Source organism: Podarcis cretensis, assembly GCF_951804945.1.
Source record: "Podarcis cretensis genome assembly, chromosome: 10".
In the NCBI taxonomy this organism is placed as follows: domain Eukaryota; kingdom Metazoa; phylum Chordata; class Lepidosauria; order Squamata; family Lacertidae; genus Podarcis; species Podarcis cretensis.
The window spans coordinates 31,796,956-31,816,555 of record NC_137179.1 but is presented as its reverse complement, the minus strand read 5'-3'; the positions used below and the strand labels follow the sequence as shown (position 1 = coordinate 31,816,555).

The following is a 19,600-nucleotide window of genomic DNA, read 5'->3' as shown; positions in this document are numbered from 1 at the left end:
ATCCTTTATTGTCACCACACTACCTGTGTGCAGTGAAATCAAACGAGCCCCCCCTCCATACACTCAGTCTTGTTCACGCTCTGTGTGCTTGTCGGAAGTCAATTACACCACTATTTTTTCACATTCAGCAGCCCAACAGCCCACGGATAAAAACTGTTCTTTAACCTGTTGGTGCGGCTGACTATATGTCTGTATCTCCTACCCAAAGGTAGGAGATTAAAGAAGTGCTGGCCAGGGCGTGAGTCATCCCTTTAGTGCTATGGCTAGTGGCTGATGCAAATAAAGATTCTTCTCCTTCTGCAGCTTCTTTTAAGTTATCTCAGCAGTTACAATCTCGCCAATCTGGAAGCAGTCTAGAATCCTGTTGTCGATGAGGGGAAATCTAAGGCAAATCAGAATACAAGAGCCTGCTGAATGAGCCCAAAGGCCCACCTGGTCCAATGTCCAGTTTTCACATAAGTGGCTCATGGGAAGCCTGAAAGCATGGGAGGCTTGAGCGCAACTTTCCCCACTTGTTCCTACAAATGCAGATCGGGTATTGTGTGGCACTTGTAGGTGTGCCAATGGAAGCGGCGGAGCAGCCACACCCAAGGCCATCTCGCAGAAGTTTAAAATAGATAAAGGCCAAACTGCAGCGCCCTCGGGTTTTGCCTTTCCCTGCCAAGGCTTCTTTTCTGCGGGTGCTCACTCTCTCCTGCGGGCCTGACAGGACTTGCCGGGCAAAGTTTTACTGCCTGCCCTCGCTGTACAGTGGTACCTCGGGTTAAGTACTTAATTCGTTCCGGAGGTCCGTACTTAACCTGAAACTATTCTTAACCTGAAGCACCATTTTAGCTAATGGGACCTCCTGCTGCTGCCGCGCCGCCGGAGCACGATTTCTGAAGCAAAGTTCTTAACCTGAAGCACTATTTCTGGGTTAACGGAGTCTGTAACCTGAAGCGTATGTAACCCGAGGTACCACTGTACACCCTTTGGACGCGGCTGCGCCTGCCCCTCCGCAAACCAGCCTGCTTCGAGCTGCTCTGCCCCTCTCACGTATTCCCAGCCCTCTCACTCATTGCGCGCCAGCCGTTGACGGAAGAACCCTTTTCAGCCAACCGAAACGGCCGTAACCCCCGTCAGCCGAAACCCGCGCGCCTGAGCCGGAGTAAGGAGGACACGCCCCTTTCTGCCTTGCCGGGGGGGGGGCGGCAGCCGGCGAATAGCGCTCCTTCTGCCGGGCGAGCCCTCCCACCTGCGCCGAGGTATTACGAGCCGCCGCCTGATAGGTGCGGAGCTGGCAGAAACGACGTCGCGGCGGCGCTGGAGCCACGTGACGCCGAGTGACATGGAGCGGGGCGGTGACGGAGACGCCCGCTCTTCCTTGTCCAGCGCTTCCTTGGCTCCCGCGGCGCCGGAGGTTCAGCCATGGCCGTGGTGTTTTCTTACGAGAGCTTGGTCCACGCTGTGGCGGGGGCTGTGGTGAGTTTGACTGCTGCAGCGGAGGTGGTGCGTTAGTGGGGGCTCCAAGGCTGGGCTCCGGGGGCTGCTGGGCTCACTCGCCTCTCGTGTTAGGTGGTAAACTGCACCTGGTCGCCTTGGGATGAGTATTCGGGGCAGAGATTCCCCCCCCCCACGCGCACCAATTTCTGTCCTAGTGGGTCCCTCTCAAGTAGTCCGTGCCGCTCCGAGTGAATACAAACGGCCACTGTATGATTTTGCGTGCCCCCAATTAGTATAGTCGTCGTCGGTGGTGCCCTGCTAAATGAGAATGGGGTGGGTTTTACCGCTTCTGTATTCCTCTCCCTCACGGTTTTTGGGGGGTGTGTATTGCTATGATCGTTACTGTTACGGTGTGGTTATGGGGTAATTCTCTTCGCCCCTGGAATAAGATGCTACAGGTGAACTGTCCTATCGGGTGCACTTTCTGTTGTTAAACTATCACTTAGATTGCCTATACTCGCCTGCCAGGGTTTTCTGCTTGGGATTAAAATACCTGTCTGGGGACAATCATATGTCCAAACTTGCTGTTGAGCTGCAGAAGCAAAATCAAAGAGGGACAGTAGTTCAGAAAGTGTAAAAGGGTTGGGGAATTGTCCTTTATGTTTCAGTCTCAGCTACAGGATCAATATTTGTAGTAACCTAGAAATAGGTTGCTTATACCCAATCACTTTGTGCTGTATTGGGATGCCAGGATTATCCTTTTTTTTCTCTCTTCCCTGCTTTTTCAGCTTTTTGTTCCACAACTGTCTAAATGGTAAATATTTTCTTTGATACTAGTAATTTTGAGGCTGGATGCAGCTGGCAAACCTGACTCTGGTCAACTGCACAGATTTCTCGTACAAGATCAGGGCAGATTACAACAATTTAAAATTAAAAATTAAAAACAGATAAAACAAATGAAAATTAGTTACAGATACATATCCATAAAATGAGAATTCTCTGAATCTCACGACTTCCCCCCATCCCTTCCATGGGTCTTATTGTCCACATTTCCAGCTACATATTATTTCATAGTCTGTGTTTTGTATCTATCCATATTGTTGCAATAATAGGTTGGGTCCTGAAAATATATACCTCTGCTAACAAAGCCCAAGGTAAAAAGGTGTGCCTTTAACATTTGCCAAAAACTGCCCCACATAGAGTGCATTCCAGCAATCACATGCGGAAGTTGCCAGAGTGTGGAGTGCCGTGACCCAGTGATCTCTGTTCAAAAGGGACCATAGCTGGCAAACAAGATGGAGCTGGAAGCAGACACACCTAGCCACCTGGGTCTCAAGTGGCAATCCAGGAGTACCCCCAGGTGACAAACCTCCTTCTATAAGACTGCAACCCTGTCAAGAGCAGGTCATCTTTTCACCTCCTGGACTTAAGAATTGAAACACATAACACCTCTGTTTTTTCTGGAGTCAGTTTTGATTTGTTGGCCCACATTCAGCCCATCACTACCCCCAAACACCCATCTAGTACCTTGGCCACCTCTACTGATTCTAAGTTAACAAGGAGATAGAACTGGGTGTCATCTGCATATGGGTAACACTTCACTCCAAAACTATTGAAGACAGTTCATATAAATGTTAAACAGAATGGGGAAAAGATGCGATCCTGGGGCACACCACAAGAAAGCTTCCATAAATTATTCCCCCACAACTGCTTTCTGCAAATAGTCTGGAGATAGAGGCAGAATCACTAAAGTACAGTGCCCCAGCCCCCACCTTCTTGAGCCACTTCAAAAGAATACCATCATTAATGGTGTTGCAAGCCACCAAGCCCAATAAAAAAGAGCAGGGTTGCACTCCCTCACATCTCTCAATGCAAGGTCACCTTCTCAGTGAATGGTGCTTAGAGCCTAAGCTTGGGGGTAGATGTAAATATCCCCCCACTCCCAGCCTGATAGCTCTTTGGTCAGCATTGTTGGCTCACTCAGCAGAAGGCTCTATCTAGCTTGTAGGCATACTGTTTTATGTTTGCTGTCCTGTGCTCTTTTTTGGGAGGATGGAGGAGATACAAAAATCACAGATTCATAAATATAAACAAGTTATAAAGCAGTGGTCCCAATACAGATGCAGGAGGGACATGGGCATGGCAGGGTGGCAGCTGGCCCTCCAATCAAGTAAATAAATAAGAATACTTAACCAACTGATTAATTGCATCACAGATAACTTGGATCTGCTCCCCAACCAGTGTTAGAAACTGGGATGGAAAAGTTGGAGCCAAATGGCTCTTGGGACCTGGGTTAAGGGCACCAAAACAGAATGTCTAGTCACCATTTTGGGGTGAGGGGGGTTGGCCACACTTTTTATTTATTATTTTGATAAGCATGAACTAATACACAGTTCACATTAGTGACACATTGTTAATATCACATTTTTAACAGAAATTGTTAATACATGTTTAATTTTGTGTTTACAATAAAAAATATTGCTACCAAACTTCAGTTTTCAAAGTACTCTACTCTTGTTAAATGCCTTAACATATTGTCTATCCTTAACATATACTTCGTGGCTTCAAAACACATGCATTTCAGTAATCCTTGAGTGTAAGCCAGGCACAAAAAATGGCACCTAGACTTTTTGAGGTGCTCACAAATGGAGACTCTTTAGGCGCAAAATGCACCTGGCACCCTGCTAATTTTGAATCCTGTCCCCAACGTAAAACCTGCCCCCCAATAAATCCTGGCTATGCCCATGATGGGGGACCCCATTTCTTACATCTTTCCATTGTGAGAACTGGCAATTTATTCCTGCATGCTGCTTCCTACTTAAACGATTAAAAAGTCTCTAGCAGAAATTGCTACTTGTCTAGAAATTATCTTCACAGTCACAAAGGCTATACATTCTTTGAGAAATGTGATCCTCAGGATTCTAGCAGACACCAGATTCTTTATTGAAAACCAGATACTGTAGTTCTTGGAACTGTGCAGATTTCCCCCCTGTACTTTGTCCATAACATTCTGTTATCACTGGGTTAGGATACATTTGTAAATAATAAACTTTGTGGGACGACTTGTCCTCAATATACAGCTTAATACTTTTACATTGATGCCTGCAGCCTTAGTACTGAGAGGATCAATTAGTTTGTGTAACTTGTTGAAGGTGCAGTCAATCATTACTAGTCTTCATCTACCCATCCCACTAATACATTGTTCAGACTTGTAAAGGTGGAGCAGCAATTGGAGTGAAGTTGAGCTGTTTTATTTGCCCACTGACGAGGCTTTCAGCGCAACATTTTAATTTCTTTAAAGACTTTATAAGATTTAAAACACAAATTTCAAGCCCTTCCCTAACCATGTCTGAGAAGTCTTGATAATTCATAAAGAAATTAGGGTACTTCCTGCTCCAAATAGCAGCTGCTTAGATATGTGTTAAATGCAAATTGGTGTTGTTTAGTTGTGGATGGGGCTGCCCCTAAGTCCTTTCCACATGAGAAGGATCTGAATTTTTGAAGAATATAACTTGGGAGTGCCATAACATGCATATGGGGCCTAACCTAAACAAAGAAAACACATTTACAAATGTGTCCCACTGCCTGCATTAAGGCTACTGGTACTTTCAGAACCAAGTGTAGGGAAAAGCTGACTGTGCCCTCCAGATGTTTTGGGTTCCATTCAACTCTAGACCAGCATGACCAGTGGTCAGGGATGATGAGAATTGTAATTCAAAGTGAAAGTAAAACTCATAGTTATCAAATGGAATTTTCTTTTCCTTGTCAATTTTTAAAGACTTTTTAAAAGCTGTTTATCTTGCAAAAACCTGCGTTTTTAACAAGAAGTTCATTCAAATACAGAAATACTTCAAGGCTTTTTTGCTCAGATATTTATTAATCATTGTTCTAGCCTTCTTACAGATTTGTACAAAAAAAACCCCATGTGGTACAGTAAAGTTAACTTTATTTTTAAACTTTTTAGGGTAGCATGACTGCAATGACTGTGTTTTTCCCCCTGGATACAGCTAGACTAAGACTTCAAGGTAAGCAAAGTTGTACTAAGTAATCTAAGAAATAAAGATATTCATCTGGGCCCATAAGAAAATGTCAAAATCCATATTCGGACAATGCCTTCATTAGGTCAACAATAATAGTGTGAAATATTTCTTCATAACTTTTAACCAGGCTAGATAGTAAAAGTAGAGTGGAGGGAGCTAACAAAGTTGGCTTATAAAATCTATGTCTGGTCAGTCTTGAAATGATGTGTAGGACGAGAAACCAGATAGTCAGATGAAACTCTGATAGGTTCTCAGCAGGTTTCAGACTGCACCTTCAAAGCATCTTGAGACTGACCAGATGCACCCTCCTTGACTTCACCAACTTTTTTTGCCCCTCTCGTATGTACTCTATTGACTATCTAACCCAGTGATGAACAGCTGGATCTTCCCCACCCCATACATGCCATCTTTTGATGGGTGGGTGGGAGCATAATGATGTCAGGTGACATCACTGTCAAAGTTCCAAGGAGGTTACTGTAATTGCCAGTCAGTGGATTATGGATTATTATTGCAACAACCTCCTTTGAAGATGCACTTTCAGTGCCAATCAGCTAATACAAAGTTCTGAGAAACTCAAAAGTTTGCACACTATTTTGCGATGTTCTGCTTGCACTAATCAATGTATTGCCCTAATATTCAAATATATGTTATGTTTACCCTTTGTGTACAATGTCTTATTGTCTTCCAGTTGATGAAAAACGCAAATCTAAAAGAACCCACAAAGTTCTCTTGGAGATAATAAAAGAAGAGGGCATGTAAGTATAGAACCTTGTAACAAGCAGTATGTGAATATTCACAAATGTTGAGCATTCATCACGTCTTTCTCCCTGTACTTCACATATTGTAGTTTCTTAATTTGCCCAATATTTGAGGGGTATTGAGTTCTACACTAAAATGTATGAGCTCCTTTGCAACAAAGCTTAAAAAAAAACAGAGTGCAATCTTTTTTAGTCACAAAGGCTTAAGTCTTTTGGGTTATCTTAAGGCAAACTCCTTCATTAGAAAGGGGAGAGTCCAGTGATTAATAGCAGGCCTTTCTATAGCCTCTGTAACTCTTGTTGTACATAAAATGTGTAGAAACCAAGGGCATGCTTTTGAAAACCAGTCCTTTCAAATACTGATTAGAAACTTGCTGCCACAGATTGTAATTTGGAAGTGGGAGTAGGGAGTCCAATCCTTGTCCTTTTGTGATCTAATAAAAGTGACTGGTTGAAAAATGGGAATTACTTAGAAAGTACAGTACAGTGGTACCTCAGGTTACAGACGCTTCAGGTTACATACACTTCAGGTTACAGACTCCGCTAACCCAGAAATAGTGCTTCAGATTAAGAACTTTGCTTCAGGATGAGAACAGAAATCAGGCTCCGGCAGCGTGGCAGAGGTGGGAGGCCCCATTAGCTAAAGTGGTGCTTCAGGTTAAGAACAGTTTCAGGTTAAGTACGGACCTCAGGAACGAATTAAGTACTTAACCTGAGGTACCACTGTACAAGCAAGTTGATGTCATATTTGTATTGTAATTCAAAACACTGTAAAAACGAGAGATCAACTATTCCCGTTGTAGGAAATACCGCTGCAATCCCGTTCCAGCCTTTGGAAAGGGCTGAAACACCTGTCAAAACCAGTTCCCCCAACCAGATGCTTCTGGACACATGCAGGCATCTTTAAGGCCCTCAGTGTGAACTGAATAATCTTCTTAATTATTATAGGGAACAGTTGTTGTAACTGTCAGTTTAAGAAGCATGCATAATATGACAAGGAACTATTTCTGCTAGGGAACCTTGGGACACTGGTACTGTTGTTTCTCCCCATCCTATCCATCAGTAAAACGTCTCTAGTTATTTGCTCATTTATTCATAAGTAAGTAGCACTGAATTCATTTAGAGTTATTCCCAAGTAAGTGTGTGTAGGATTCTGATTGTTAAAATATACTTTGTTGTACCTGCTTATAAATACTTATTTTTGTAGGCAAACACTATGACTTCCCAGGTTCTGGATTAGGCTGCAGATCTGTTGCTTTATTTCTTGCTTATTTGGTGATTGCATGATAGTTACTTTTTGCTTTTATTGCTTGTTCCTTAGCCTGGCACCATATCGAGGGTGGTTTCCTGTCATCTCCAGCCTTTGTTGTTCCAACTTCGTCTATTTCTATACATTTAACAGTTTAAAAGCTGTTTGGGTCAAAGGACATCATTCAACCACAGGAAAAGACTTGATTCTCGGGGTGGTTGCAGGTAATAGAACCCTATCAGTTGTGGTACAAATCTGCTAAGATTTTAAGGGGTTGAACCAGTTTATTACATTCCATGCATGCACTTTTTATGCTACCTATGCTGCCTTATTATTATAATTTATATTACTCAAATGCATGTAACTTGTAGTGGATAGAAAAACATAGGTAAAATCTAAACCTGACACACAGCCTCTTGAAGCATTACTTTTTAAAAATAATTTGGCAATTCTGATCTTCATTAAGAAGTACATGATTCCATGACCTAGATGAATGTGGGAGGCTTGCATCAATCCAGGGAAGTTATTTGTGAGCACTAAGGTGTGTACCCTGTTATGAAAATAAACTTGCTTTTCCTGCTTGCTTAAGCAATTTGTGTGTATCCTCACAAGGCATTCTGCCAGCTATTAGTATGGTGCAGAAATTAGACCAAAATCCTCAGTATAAGATTTCAGAATATGTGTCTTCTGGGTTTTTGGGGGGTGGGGTGGGGAGGCATTGTACTTTTCTATATATCTTAATTATTATGTACATTGGATCATTTTTGTACATGAAGATTAAACCTGCTTTTTAAAATATTAGGGCTCTTTTTACTCAACTTTTTGTTTCTGTTGTCTTAGGTATTGTGAATGTATTGTTGACTACTCCACTCTGGGTAGTGAATACACGTCTGAAACTCCAGGGGGCCAAATTCAGAAATGAAGACATTGTGCCGACTAACTACAAAGGCGTTGCAGGTAGGCATTTGTTGTCATTTCTGTTAGTTTGCATTGGTACTTTTTGGTAGATTTGTGGACTGAAGGCTTTCATTTACAAAATGGATGCTATGGGCAGCTCTTTTGCTGTTCAGTTTATAGATTTGTTGTTGTTTAGTTGTTTAGTCGTGTCCAATTCTTCGTGACCCGATGGACCAGAGCACGCCAGGCACTTCAGTTTATAGATACAACCCCTTTTAAAACAGTGAGCTATTAGATAATCAGGAAAGACATATAACAGTAAGAAAGTTTATAGTGTATTACTCTGAGATGGGATGAGTCTAACTGTAACTGAAATTAAACATGTGTGCCAGCATATCCAACACTGACTCAGCCATCACTCTTTTCTGTTCTCCTATGCTCAATCCAGTCTCTCCCCTTTTAAAAATTAAATCAGAAAGTGCCACATAAATATTAATACATTTAATAGTCATCTGTCCCCAACTTTTTTTTTTAAATGAAATGGGGTTGGTTTCCAACAATGTGATCCCAGTAGCACAATGACTTCATATTCTCTGTGTATGCAGTCTAAGGCCCCCAAATAAGTCCTGGGGTTTCCCCCAACTCGCTGGAGAAGATTTGGGGAGGAGTGTGGGGAGAGGAGAGGGAGTGGACTTTCCTTTAGTACAGGCAGAAGTCCTTGTGCTAACTGGACAATCAGCCCTGATAGTTTAAATTGCAAAACAGCTTAGAAATGGGAGGGAGGTTCCGTGGTGGTGTTTTATTGGTGGGAAAACTGCCAATCAGTATTGGAATCAGGTCTCCTAGATTACCTGTTGTTGTGTTCAGAGTTTTTGAAGGTATGGTTGCCATGATTACATTACAAAACACGTTCCATTACAAAACATGTTCTGGGTGAACTAAGTGATTGCTGCTTGTGATAAGAATGCTCACCATAGTATCCTATCATTTCACTTAGTCCCCATAACTGTGTGAGAATACATTAGAGCAACATCTTGAGGACTGGGATGGATTAAGAGGATGAGCAGAATATTTGAAATGACATAGCTTACGCTACAAGATTGGGTTCAGCTGCAAGCTTCTGGTACGGAAAGTAATTGGGAAGAGAGAATACCATGTTTACTCTGATGTAAGTCACAATTAATTAAAACAGAACTTACCCAAGTAAGTGTGCATAGCACTGCCAATTCCAGTGCATGTGGCTTGATATATTTATTTGCTTTACTATATTGGACATCCTTTGCTTTTCGTATCAAGATAGTTGTAAAAAACAACAAAATATAAACAGTTTTTTTGAAGTGAACCCACTCTTGGCTCTCCAGGCAGGCAGTGCATTTAAATGTGTATGGACTGTGTATGTGTGTTTTCTTCAGGTGATTTTTGCCAAAGGACAAGCTGTGTTACCTTTTTGTACATACGTGTGTGAGAAGAGTGGGAAGAGAGAGGTAACAATGAATTGGATAACTGTTGCAGGCACTAGATGGTAAAGCTTTGGCAGGGTCTGTGGGGGAAGAAAGGAAAAGCCCAGAGGAAGGGAGATAGGTAGGTTTTTGGGAAGCCCAGAGGAAGGAAGGCAGGAAAGAAACTGCCCAAAAGGACCTTGTCATAGTCAGATCTTGGTCCTGATGGACCCCCCCCCCCCCCGTATATCAATGATACCAATAGAAAAGAAAATAAAAATATTCCTCATCCCTGTATTACAAGTTGATAGGCAAAATATGCAATTTGTTTCTCCCTCTGCGCACAAACTGTTGTTGAATATTTAAGAGTCCTGTATCTTAAATATTCTTAAAAGATTCCTGCTGCTTCTTTATCCTTCCCATTAGATGCCTTTCATCAGATAATAAGAGATGAAGGAATCTCAGCTTTGTGGAATGGTACTTTTCCTTCGCTGCTCCTGGTATTCAATCCTGCCATACAGTTCATGTTCTATGAAGGACTTAAGAGGAAGATTCTGAAGAGGCAACTGCAGGTGAGATTCCAAGGCCTGCAAAGAATTTAAGTTAAACTTTAAACGTTGGTCCTATGAAACCTTTTCCTTTATTCACTTTGTTAAATTCATATATTGCTAGATTTCTTTCTGCAGGCGTATAAACTTTTCTTTATTTACACTTACAGCTTTCTTCGCTAGATGCATTTGTTATTGGAGCAATAGCCAAAGCGATCGCTACTACCCTCACTTACCCTATGCAAACAGTACAGTCCATCTTACGGGTGGGTATCCATTGCAACAGATCACTTTCATTTTACTGTTTCTTTATACAGTTGCCTTTGGCCAGTATTCCAGAACTCAAATTGACAAACTTCTATTCCATCTTAATTTGTTGCTGTGGTTGAAGAGCACACCTTCCCTTAACTAAGCTCCTTGAGTCATAATAACTCTAACTGAATGGGCAAGAAACTGTGGCAAATGTGAGGTTACACTTCTGATTGTAAACAAAAGTATATTTCTTTCGGGGGAAATGAGTACAGTGGTACCTCGGGTTACATACGCTTCAGGTTATATACACTTCAGGTTACAGGCTCCGCTAACCCAGAAATAGTGCTTCAGGTTAAGAACTTTGCTTCAGGATGAGAACAGAAATCGTGCTCCGGCAGCGTGGCGGCAGCAGGAGGCCCCATTAGCTAAAGTGGTGCTTCTGGTTAAGAACAGTTTCAGGTTAAGTACGGACCTCCGGAACGAATTAAGTACTTAACCCGAGGTACCACTGTAACTGTTTTAGTGTCTTGTGTTCTAACTGCATAGCATATGCTCTCCATATTGGATGCTCTGGGCAACTTTTCCTACTTCTTAGAATACATAACTACTTAGCACTTAGGCTAGATTTCCCATAGACATTGCATGTTGTTAATCTGTGGGAAGAGCCTGACAACCCCATATTCTTTTGCTTAGAGGACATCTTTATTGAACCACTGCTACCACTCCAGCCATAATGAAAATGCATAATTTTGATGTGTATGGCTTTGTTTGGTCAATATTTAACATATTTTGGGGTGAGGGGGGACTGCAAGCTGCTCTGACCTGAGCAATAAATTTAATATTTAGCACTGAACCATTGGATATGGGAGAACGATTTGAATATAGGGCTGGATCATTTATTTGAGATCAGGCATAGTAAATAGAAATTATAAGAAAATAAGGCAGGAAAAGTTGTTCATTGATTCATATTGTCTCCTTTTCAGTTTGGACGTCACCATCTGAACCCAGAAAACAGGAGACTAGGCAGCCTTAAGAATGTTATCTACCTTCTTCGACAGAGAATAAAGTAAGCTTTGTTTTTATTTTATACATATATATATATATATATATATATATATATATATATATATTAATATCGTCCTCTACTGTATCAACATCCTGATAATCTGCCCTAAATAGCTGTATAATTTTTATTTAATAAAAAGTTGACCTTTAAAGCACTAAAAGGGTCATACGAGATCAATAATCCTCTTTATGAAGACTTTTTGATCTAGTGTGATGGAAATATTAAGCAAGCCAGGTCATTATTTTCCAAATATAATAGTCACTGCTAAGTTTACCACTTAATTTATCTATTTTCCCCTACTCTGCATTTGCACTCAACAGGCATGTTAGGCAGCTTATAATGATAAAACTACAATGTAAGTTGGAGCAGCCTTATGATGAAATTATGGGTATTCATTGTAGTGCTAGGAAAATCCTTGTACAAGCAGAGTGATTTCCAGATGCACAACAGGGCTCCCGCTAAATTTGTTTGGGAGGTTCACCCACCCCTCTGGAGCAGAGGTCATTTTGGAGACTATTTTCCAGGCACCCCCACCATCTGAGGTACAGATATAGCTTCTCATTGGTGGCCCCCTGTTGGTGGAATTCCTTCAACAGAAAGGCTCACCTGATACTGTATTATATTGGTATATAAAATGTATTATACTGGTATATAAAACACCCTAGAAACTTTGAGAACAGATAGTACATAAATAATTTAAAAAAATAAACAGGCTTTTCACTTACCAGTAGTTTGAGATTTGGGGGAAAGCAGCAGATGAGAGAAGGGTTAAGCATTCTTCTGTCGGACACTTTTCTCCTGTAAATCATGCTCCCCGCACCAGCAATCATTTTGAAAAGAGGAGCAGTAGCACTTGGAGGGAGAACATTTCAATCCTAAGTAGTTTTAATAGTTGGTGGTGGAGGCAAGAACAGACATACTTTATGATGTCCCACAGAAAGAAGAAGACATTGTATGCCATTTTGCTACATTTGGAAAGTACTTTCTTACCATATGCTAAATCTGCTTTCTCAATAGGCGCTTTGGATTAGTAGGTCTCTACAAAGGCCTTGAAGCAAAGCTGCTGCAAACAGTCCTCACTGCTGCACTGATGTTCCTGGTCTATGAAAAAATTACTGCTGCTACTTTCACAGTCATGGGATTAAAACGTTCACTTAGGAACTGAAGTCTGGGCCTCCACAACACATTAAACTCGGGGAAAGAAAGACACAAGCTGGGACACAACTGGGTGCCATGGAAGCTTCCTCTCAAAGGCTACAGGACTCTTCTGCTGTGTTCTTGCTCTCAAAGCTTCAGAATGTACCTGAAGGGGAAGCTTGAAGAGTAATCTGGAACTCTGCACTGTCAGTCACCGTATGATGGCTTGACCATCTTTCTCTGCAGCTATTTTGATTAGGAAGCAAACTGGAAAATAAAATTTCACTATTGAGAAAAAGAAGTCTACTAAACTCATTGGAGAGCTTTAGTTACTCACTGTGTATAATTCTCCATTTGCTGTCAGTGTTTTTCACGGATTTGATATTGTATAACCTCATCGATTATTGGCCCATTAAAAGACTTCATTAAATAACTATTCTTTTAGTATAAGCTTTCTTTTAATTTGCACAGTTGACCTAAAAGTACTGTCCTGTAGAGTCTTCTGCCTACAGTAGACTAAGGTCTATGGAAATACATTGGGATACTAAACAAAGTTGAGCTTAAAGCAATGTCTCATCCATTGTGGTAAAAATTATTAATATATATCAAGAATTGGTAACCTTTTTGGCCAGAGGGTCACATTTGCACTTCACCAGGAGAATCACTAGAATATCACCTTCCTCATTGCCTCTCACATTTCCCAATGGGGCATTAGGAGTGTTCAGTGGCCTATGCAAATGGCTCCCTTCCCAAGATTATATTTTTCAAGTTGTGAGAGGAACCTTGTTTCAGGTGTTAACCAGTGCTCCTCAGTTGTTCTCTGAGTACCCTTGAAGTACTCAGAGATTCCTGAAAACTCACAAAATTGGGAATGGAGGACTCTGTGAGACTCTCTACTGCCATTACTATTATCACCTCACATCTGCATTGTTCGTTTTGTTTAGCAGTGGAGCCACTTCTTTCACCAGTGCTGCCACCACCAATTCCAGCAGCAAATATGGCAGGTGTCTTTCAGGGCAAACAGAAGGTCTTTGCAGGCCAATTCTGGTCCATAGGGCAGTTCTTCCACATGCTCAGTATACACCAGTGATGAAAGTCTATCAGATTCCGGCTAGAACTGGTCTTAACAGATTCATATTCCTTAAGTTTAAGAAATTGAAAAGTTCCTTATATTCTCTTCTGCACTGTGACATATTTGATCTGTAATGGAAAATTGGGAGTTTATACAAGAAGTAATCTGAAGACAGCAAAACCATCTTATTCATATTCTAGTACTCTGTTTTTATGAGTCTTAAAAATACTTTACCTGAGGTTCTGAAAATCTGAATCATTGGCTTAAACCTAGTTTCTGTCAGTATTGAGTAGAGTGGAGTATCCCTTTCTTACCTCCAACCCACCAGAAAGGCCATCTTGGAAATGACAGCTTCAACTCAGTATTATTATTACTGTGTGAGCTGGTTCAAGCTTCCTGATAACACAGGAACAGTTCAGCCTTGGGCTTTTACACTTCCCCCTCCCTCTCTTGTAGGTGGAGCCACGAGGAGAGCAGCAACATTTACTTCCATTTTTCGCTAACTGCAGCTGGTTTCATCTGAAGCCAACAAACCACCCCAATAAACAATCTCAATAGTTGTTTGTTTCAAATAAGCTAACTTCACACCGCAGAATAGTGAAGCTGACTTGTTTTAACAGACCATAGTTAAGTTTCACCACAATTTAAGGTTCAGATGTAAAGTGAAAGCTGCTGAAGAGATTAATGGAACGCATGAGCCGATGCTTTATTCTTCCATGACAAACAATGGTATACTGTTAGGCTGAAATTGGCTTTGTTTCTAAATAAGTGTAAATATGACACAGAATTAAAACTGCAACTGAATTTTGAAGGAGAAAAGTTGGACAAACAAAAACCAAGCGCCAACCATATTATTGTAGCTTGTGATTTGGCAGTCTTTTGTTGTATTCAAAGCAGTGCAAAACTGGAAAGTTTGCAGTAGTGCTTTTTGGTATTTCTGCCAGCAGCTGCTGCCGTTCCTTTTCGGAACATTGGGTCTGCTGCTCCATTTTTCATCAAACTGCTGCCTCTGCTGCTGGAACATCAGCTTCATCTGTTTTGGAGTGCTGCTGTTCCTCCATCTGTCCTAACTCAAGCACACCTCACTCAAGTTCCTCCTCTAATAAACCCAAATCCCACTTCTTACACCTGTGTTGCGTGCTACCCCAGTCTCTGAGCAGTGAGAGATCCCAGGGGTTCCAAACACTTTCCCAGTATACAATCTGAGAATGAGGGAGCTCACAGCATTAAAAAAAAACCCATAGACTCTGCTACCTCTTTATGTTTCCAGAGAAGCATTGAAGTCCAGCTTAGGCTCAGCACCAGGCAAGACATGTGTCTCTGTCAGCCACTTCCAACCTTTCACATCTGGTTATTGTTCTCCTATGTACCAGCTAAGTAAGTGGAGCGAGTGAAGGGCCCACCCATTTGTTCTATGGCACAGAACAACTTATTTGGATATTCGAAATCACTCTACTTAACTAGCCAGCCAAAGCCATTACCTTGTGCTATAAACACATGCCCAGATTGGTAGAGTTTATGAACGCCTGCAATGGGCAGACCAACCTTTGTGTGTGAGAGTCAGTTATCTCACACAGTCTCTGTATTCTTCAGCAATAAAATGGGACAGATGCTATATGTAAATGCTTTATTTTGTAATAATGTATTTTGTAATAATGTACTGAACATATATGTGTGTTTCATTTGGCCTGTGATATGGCTCAATTGATTGCATTATTTGGTATGGTTTGATCCGCATATGCTTTCTTCATCCCAGCTTTCTGCTTATGATGACACCCTTTTGTCTTTGGTTATGTTGGGTTGAACTGTGAGAACTTCAAACTGTGTGGGTGTTTTGCTTGGCAGAAGTGATCTAAAGTTGTGGCAATGCAATTAAGGGGGGCAAATACCTTTTGCTATTACGGTAATCCCTTTCTCCTCAAACAGATTATGTTCCCTAATCCTACCCCAGTACCTACATCTACCTTTCATTTTATTTTATTTAAACAAATTTATATTAAAAAGTAGGTAGCTGCTCAATTCAGATTTGGGCCACTTATTTCAGCCAACTTGTGGCCTGCATAACACACATCAGAAAGCTATTAACTACAGATTCATTACATATCTTGCATCAACCAAGCTCATCTTTCCAAATCTGTCCCTGCATCTGTGCAGACCATTTCTCTGGATCTTCCTTGCTGATGTAAGTAATAAAACTTTGCTACATTACATGAGTCCATTTGTCCTTTTGTGTGTGTGGACTTGGTTCACCAGTTTTTCCAGCTGAGCGACATTCCATACCATGAGGTACCATGAGTCCAGAGAAATCTTATTGCGTACTTTCCTGTTTTGAAACCCTAGCCTAGCTGTTACCAGCAAAAACACTTAAAGAGTAATAGGTCTTTTTTTGCATTATCCCCTTGTCTGCCATAACTTTCCACAAACATATTTCCTGTTACAGTATTTATAACCCTATTATGCTTTGTGTTGATTTTGAGTCCTTGTCAGCTTCAAGTTGACCATTCATAATTGAACAAAGGCGTGAAAAGTTTAAGTGATAACTGTCAGGTCACAGACTTGGTCTTTATTTCTTACAACTTAACTTACTGCAACATTTTTGAGAAATCCATTGTCCATCCTCCGCATCTCAGTTGGTACTGACAGACACAATCTACCTATAACTGGCTAATAGAGTTACAGTGGTTTCAGACACCCAGTTTTTCAACTGCATAATGGCGCTTTGCAATTGATTTCAATAAGGCAAAAGTTGTGTGAAGAGTATCTTTCACATTTCATCTGGCTCTGCATTCAGCAGAGTTGGTTGTTCTCAAGGTGCTCTCCAGGTACCAGAATAGATGCACAGATGCTAATTGTGTTGGGACCATGGGCAGCATCACGAGGGAGGCAAGAATGAGTTTTTAATTGAGCTTTAAAGCTTCTGAAAACTAGTATATTTATTAGTAAGATCAGAAACTTGCTATTTAAACTAGTGTCAATTCCAGTAAGATTAGCTGTGTTACAATAAACTAGTTATGCCACTAGATTCGTTCTGCGTTAAATGCAGTTGGAAATTTTTGTTATGTTCATGGTCTATTGTAAACACACACCAGATTCTGACACAATAAAACTGCAAAGAGTTTAATATTCAAATGGTGTTAATTATAGTCATATCTAAAAACAATTTCCCACTGCTGTAACTTGTTCCAGTGATCTGTATACAGTAGTTTAACATAGAAATGCTATTATATGCTACAGCCACTAGAGGTCATAGGATGCCAGGAAATACATTATGCTATGTGCAGTCTTAGGTATTTTTAAATGGAAGTGTTCAAAGTAGGTCTTAGGCTGCATACTTAGAATAATTTAATGGAAACCGTGTTATTCCTTACACTGTTTAACCTCTGTTGGCTTTAAACAGAAAGGTGTTTAAGTATTGTTAAGTGGGGAACGTTTCCATTCTTTCAAATGATTGGGGAATTAAAAGGAATCTTATGCACTAGGCAGTGATTGAGAAAACATTACAGTATTGCAGGATTGTGGTTATTTTGGATTAGTAAAAATAGAGCACAAGGATGTTAATCTGTGCTTTATGTAGCATTAGTGAGTCAAAAAAATAGAAAATGTTGAAGACGTCCTAAGACCGGGAGAAGAAAATAAAGCATGGAGTAAGTATCTGGTCTACACAAGAGGAAACTAGGGAACCAAATAATATACATATAGAATAGCAGAATATCACTGAAGCATTTTAGTACCATTGATCAACAATATGTGGTGTATGTATCTAAAGCTTAAACAAAATGCCTTAATAATTACAAAATGTGGGAGACAGATCAAGCATGTGACACTTAGGGAAAGCATCAAAACTAATCAACCCTCTTCTAAAGATGTCCTTAATTCCACTGTGAAATTTCTTTATAGTGTACAAGGAGCCTCAGCCATTTGGAAAAGCAGGAAGAAGACCACTTGGAGAACCGTATTCCTTGAAGTATAATTTGTTTTGGAACTACAAACAGAGAGAAAACAGCAGGCAGCACCTCTATTTCTACAGCCCCGTAACATGAATGCTTATATTTTTAGCAATATGCTGTCCTGAATTGACCCTAATTTTCTTTAGTAATCTCTGATGCTAGATAGTCGAAATAGTATTAGTATTGGGGAACAGAGGGGCTGTGGTTGTGAACAATCTGCCTTTGGCAATCTAAAGTTATGCATTACATTTATTTGGACTAATCAAGGTGCCACAAAATAGTGAGCAAGCTTTTGAGTTTTTCTGAACATCAGGCTGGATGTTACATACAGTGAGAGGTAGGAAGAAGGTGAAGCAAGAACATATTGGCTTAATGTTGTAGCCAGGTCTGCCCCTACATCTGATGGAGGCAGCAGATACTGGAGGTGGCAAGAGCCACCTCCTAACCTAACCTGATCTGCACCCCTTAAGTTAGCATGCTACCTCAAGGTATGGTAGGAGATGTTATCTCAGCATTGAAATAAAATTAAAATGTTTTAAGTCATCAGTCCAGGTGGATTTTGTAAGTGCAACAGGGGGGAATGAAAGTCCTGTAGTTACTCAGATCGGCCTTAAATTCCAGGTCAGAGCAGAAGTAAACAACAACATAGATATTTTTTATATTAGCAAAGCTGAATATCAGTTTTAGGTGATGTACTAGTAGGTTAAAAAAACCCAAAGCCAAATTAGGTAGTTTCTTCTAGGAGTTGGGAAATACATAGTCCACAAAAAGCAAACTGTCTCTTTAGCTGGTGGAAAATTAATCTGGTTGTAGATACACACATATAAAATCCGTTCTGAAAATGTCTTTAAAAAATAGTTTTTTAAAAATACATTGAATTTTCCATAAGGATCACCATTTCCATCTAGTGTCACATTGTATATTGCACTTAAAACACGCACAAAACGTTTTCTTTGCAGCTGTAGAAACTGTTCCTTTTGCTAGATTCCTCCTCAACATGGGAAGCTGTCTTACATCAAGTCAGTTCGGCCCCACCTTGTTCAGTCCTTTTGGCATCCCTGCATCGAGTTTGCCCCAGCCCTGTCTGGAGGTGTCAGGCAGGGATGGAACCCTGTGGCCTTTTACCTGTGAATCACCTGCCCTGCTACTGAGCAGCGGTAGAAGTTTCAGAAATTTTGCATGCTTGATAGAACTTGTTTTTAAAAATGCTTCCGGTTTTTTCCCCTCCAAACCTTTTACTGGCAAGTTAAATCGTGTTTAAATATACGATTTGCATGTTTATTTGGAAGGAAGTCCCCTGAGTTTAATAGGGGCTGCTTCCTAAGTAAATGTGCGTGGGAATGCTTTAGTTCTGTCTTTTCAGCAACGTGCTTCGGATGCTCCTGTGAAACATTTATTTATTAACGGTCAGAGACAGGCGGGCCTATGTGGGGGTGGGGGCAGATATTTTAAGCCTCTGCAAAGGAGTAGCAGCCCGCTACGTGCCTAGGCTGGCGCACTGTCCCTTTAAGGGCTCCTCCCCCTCCTTCCTCGCGGTTCCTCCGCGGCGCTCGAGCACGCCAGCCTCACCTTCTGCCGATGACATAATTCCTATCCTCTAATTGGCTGCTTCCTTCTTCAGTCACCTTTCTCTGCCCCGCCTGCCCCTTTCCCCACCCCGCCTCTCGCCCGTTAGCACCCGGAGTTACTCGACACCCGTTGACGGGCGCTGGCGTCATTCAGTCGCCTCCGCGCCTTCGGATTGGCCGCGCCGCCTGCTCGTCCCGTAGCTCG

The 19,600-nt window shown here is 41.3% G+C and overlaps 1 protein-coding gene and 1 long non-coding RNA gene across 3 annotated transcripts; one reads left to right on the top strand and one right to left on the bottom strand.

Annotated features, from left to right (window-relative positions):
* The first annotated feature begins 1,222 nt into the window (after positions 1-1,222).
* Positions 1,223-13,244, top strand: SLC25A17 (solute carrier family 25 member 17). Of its 2 annotated transcripts, none has more exons than XM_079994520.1 (9): positions 1,223-1,244; positions 5,387-5,447; positions 6,151-6,217; positions 7,542-7,693; positions 8,310-8,426; positions 10,232-10,377; positions 10,524-10,619; positions 11,589-11,671; positions 12,689-13,244. In XM_079994520.1, the coding sequence occupies exons 2-9, from the start codon at positions 5,393-5,395 to the stop codon at positions 12,834-12,836; spliced, it is 864 nt and encodes a 287-aa protein (XP_079850646.1). In that variant the 5' UTR covers positions 1,223-1,244; positions 5,387-5,392; the 3' UTR covers positions 12,837-13,244. The 2 variants fall into 2 exon arrangements, with proteins under 2 accessions (XP_079850646.1, XP_079850645.1); XM_079994519.1 differs by lacking the exon at positions 1,223-1,244 and adding an exon at positions 1,299-1,461.
* Positions 12,733-19,451, bottom strand: LOC307226090. The gene is made up of 2 exons (XR_013843318.1): positions 19,397-19,451; positions 12,733-14,008 (listed from the first exon to the last, which is right to left on the bottom strand). It is a non-coding gene; the product is annotated as an uncharacterized lncRNA (long non-coding RNA).
* Positions 19,452-19,600: the final 149 nt, after the last annotated feature.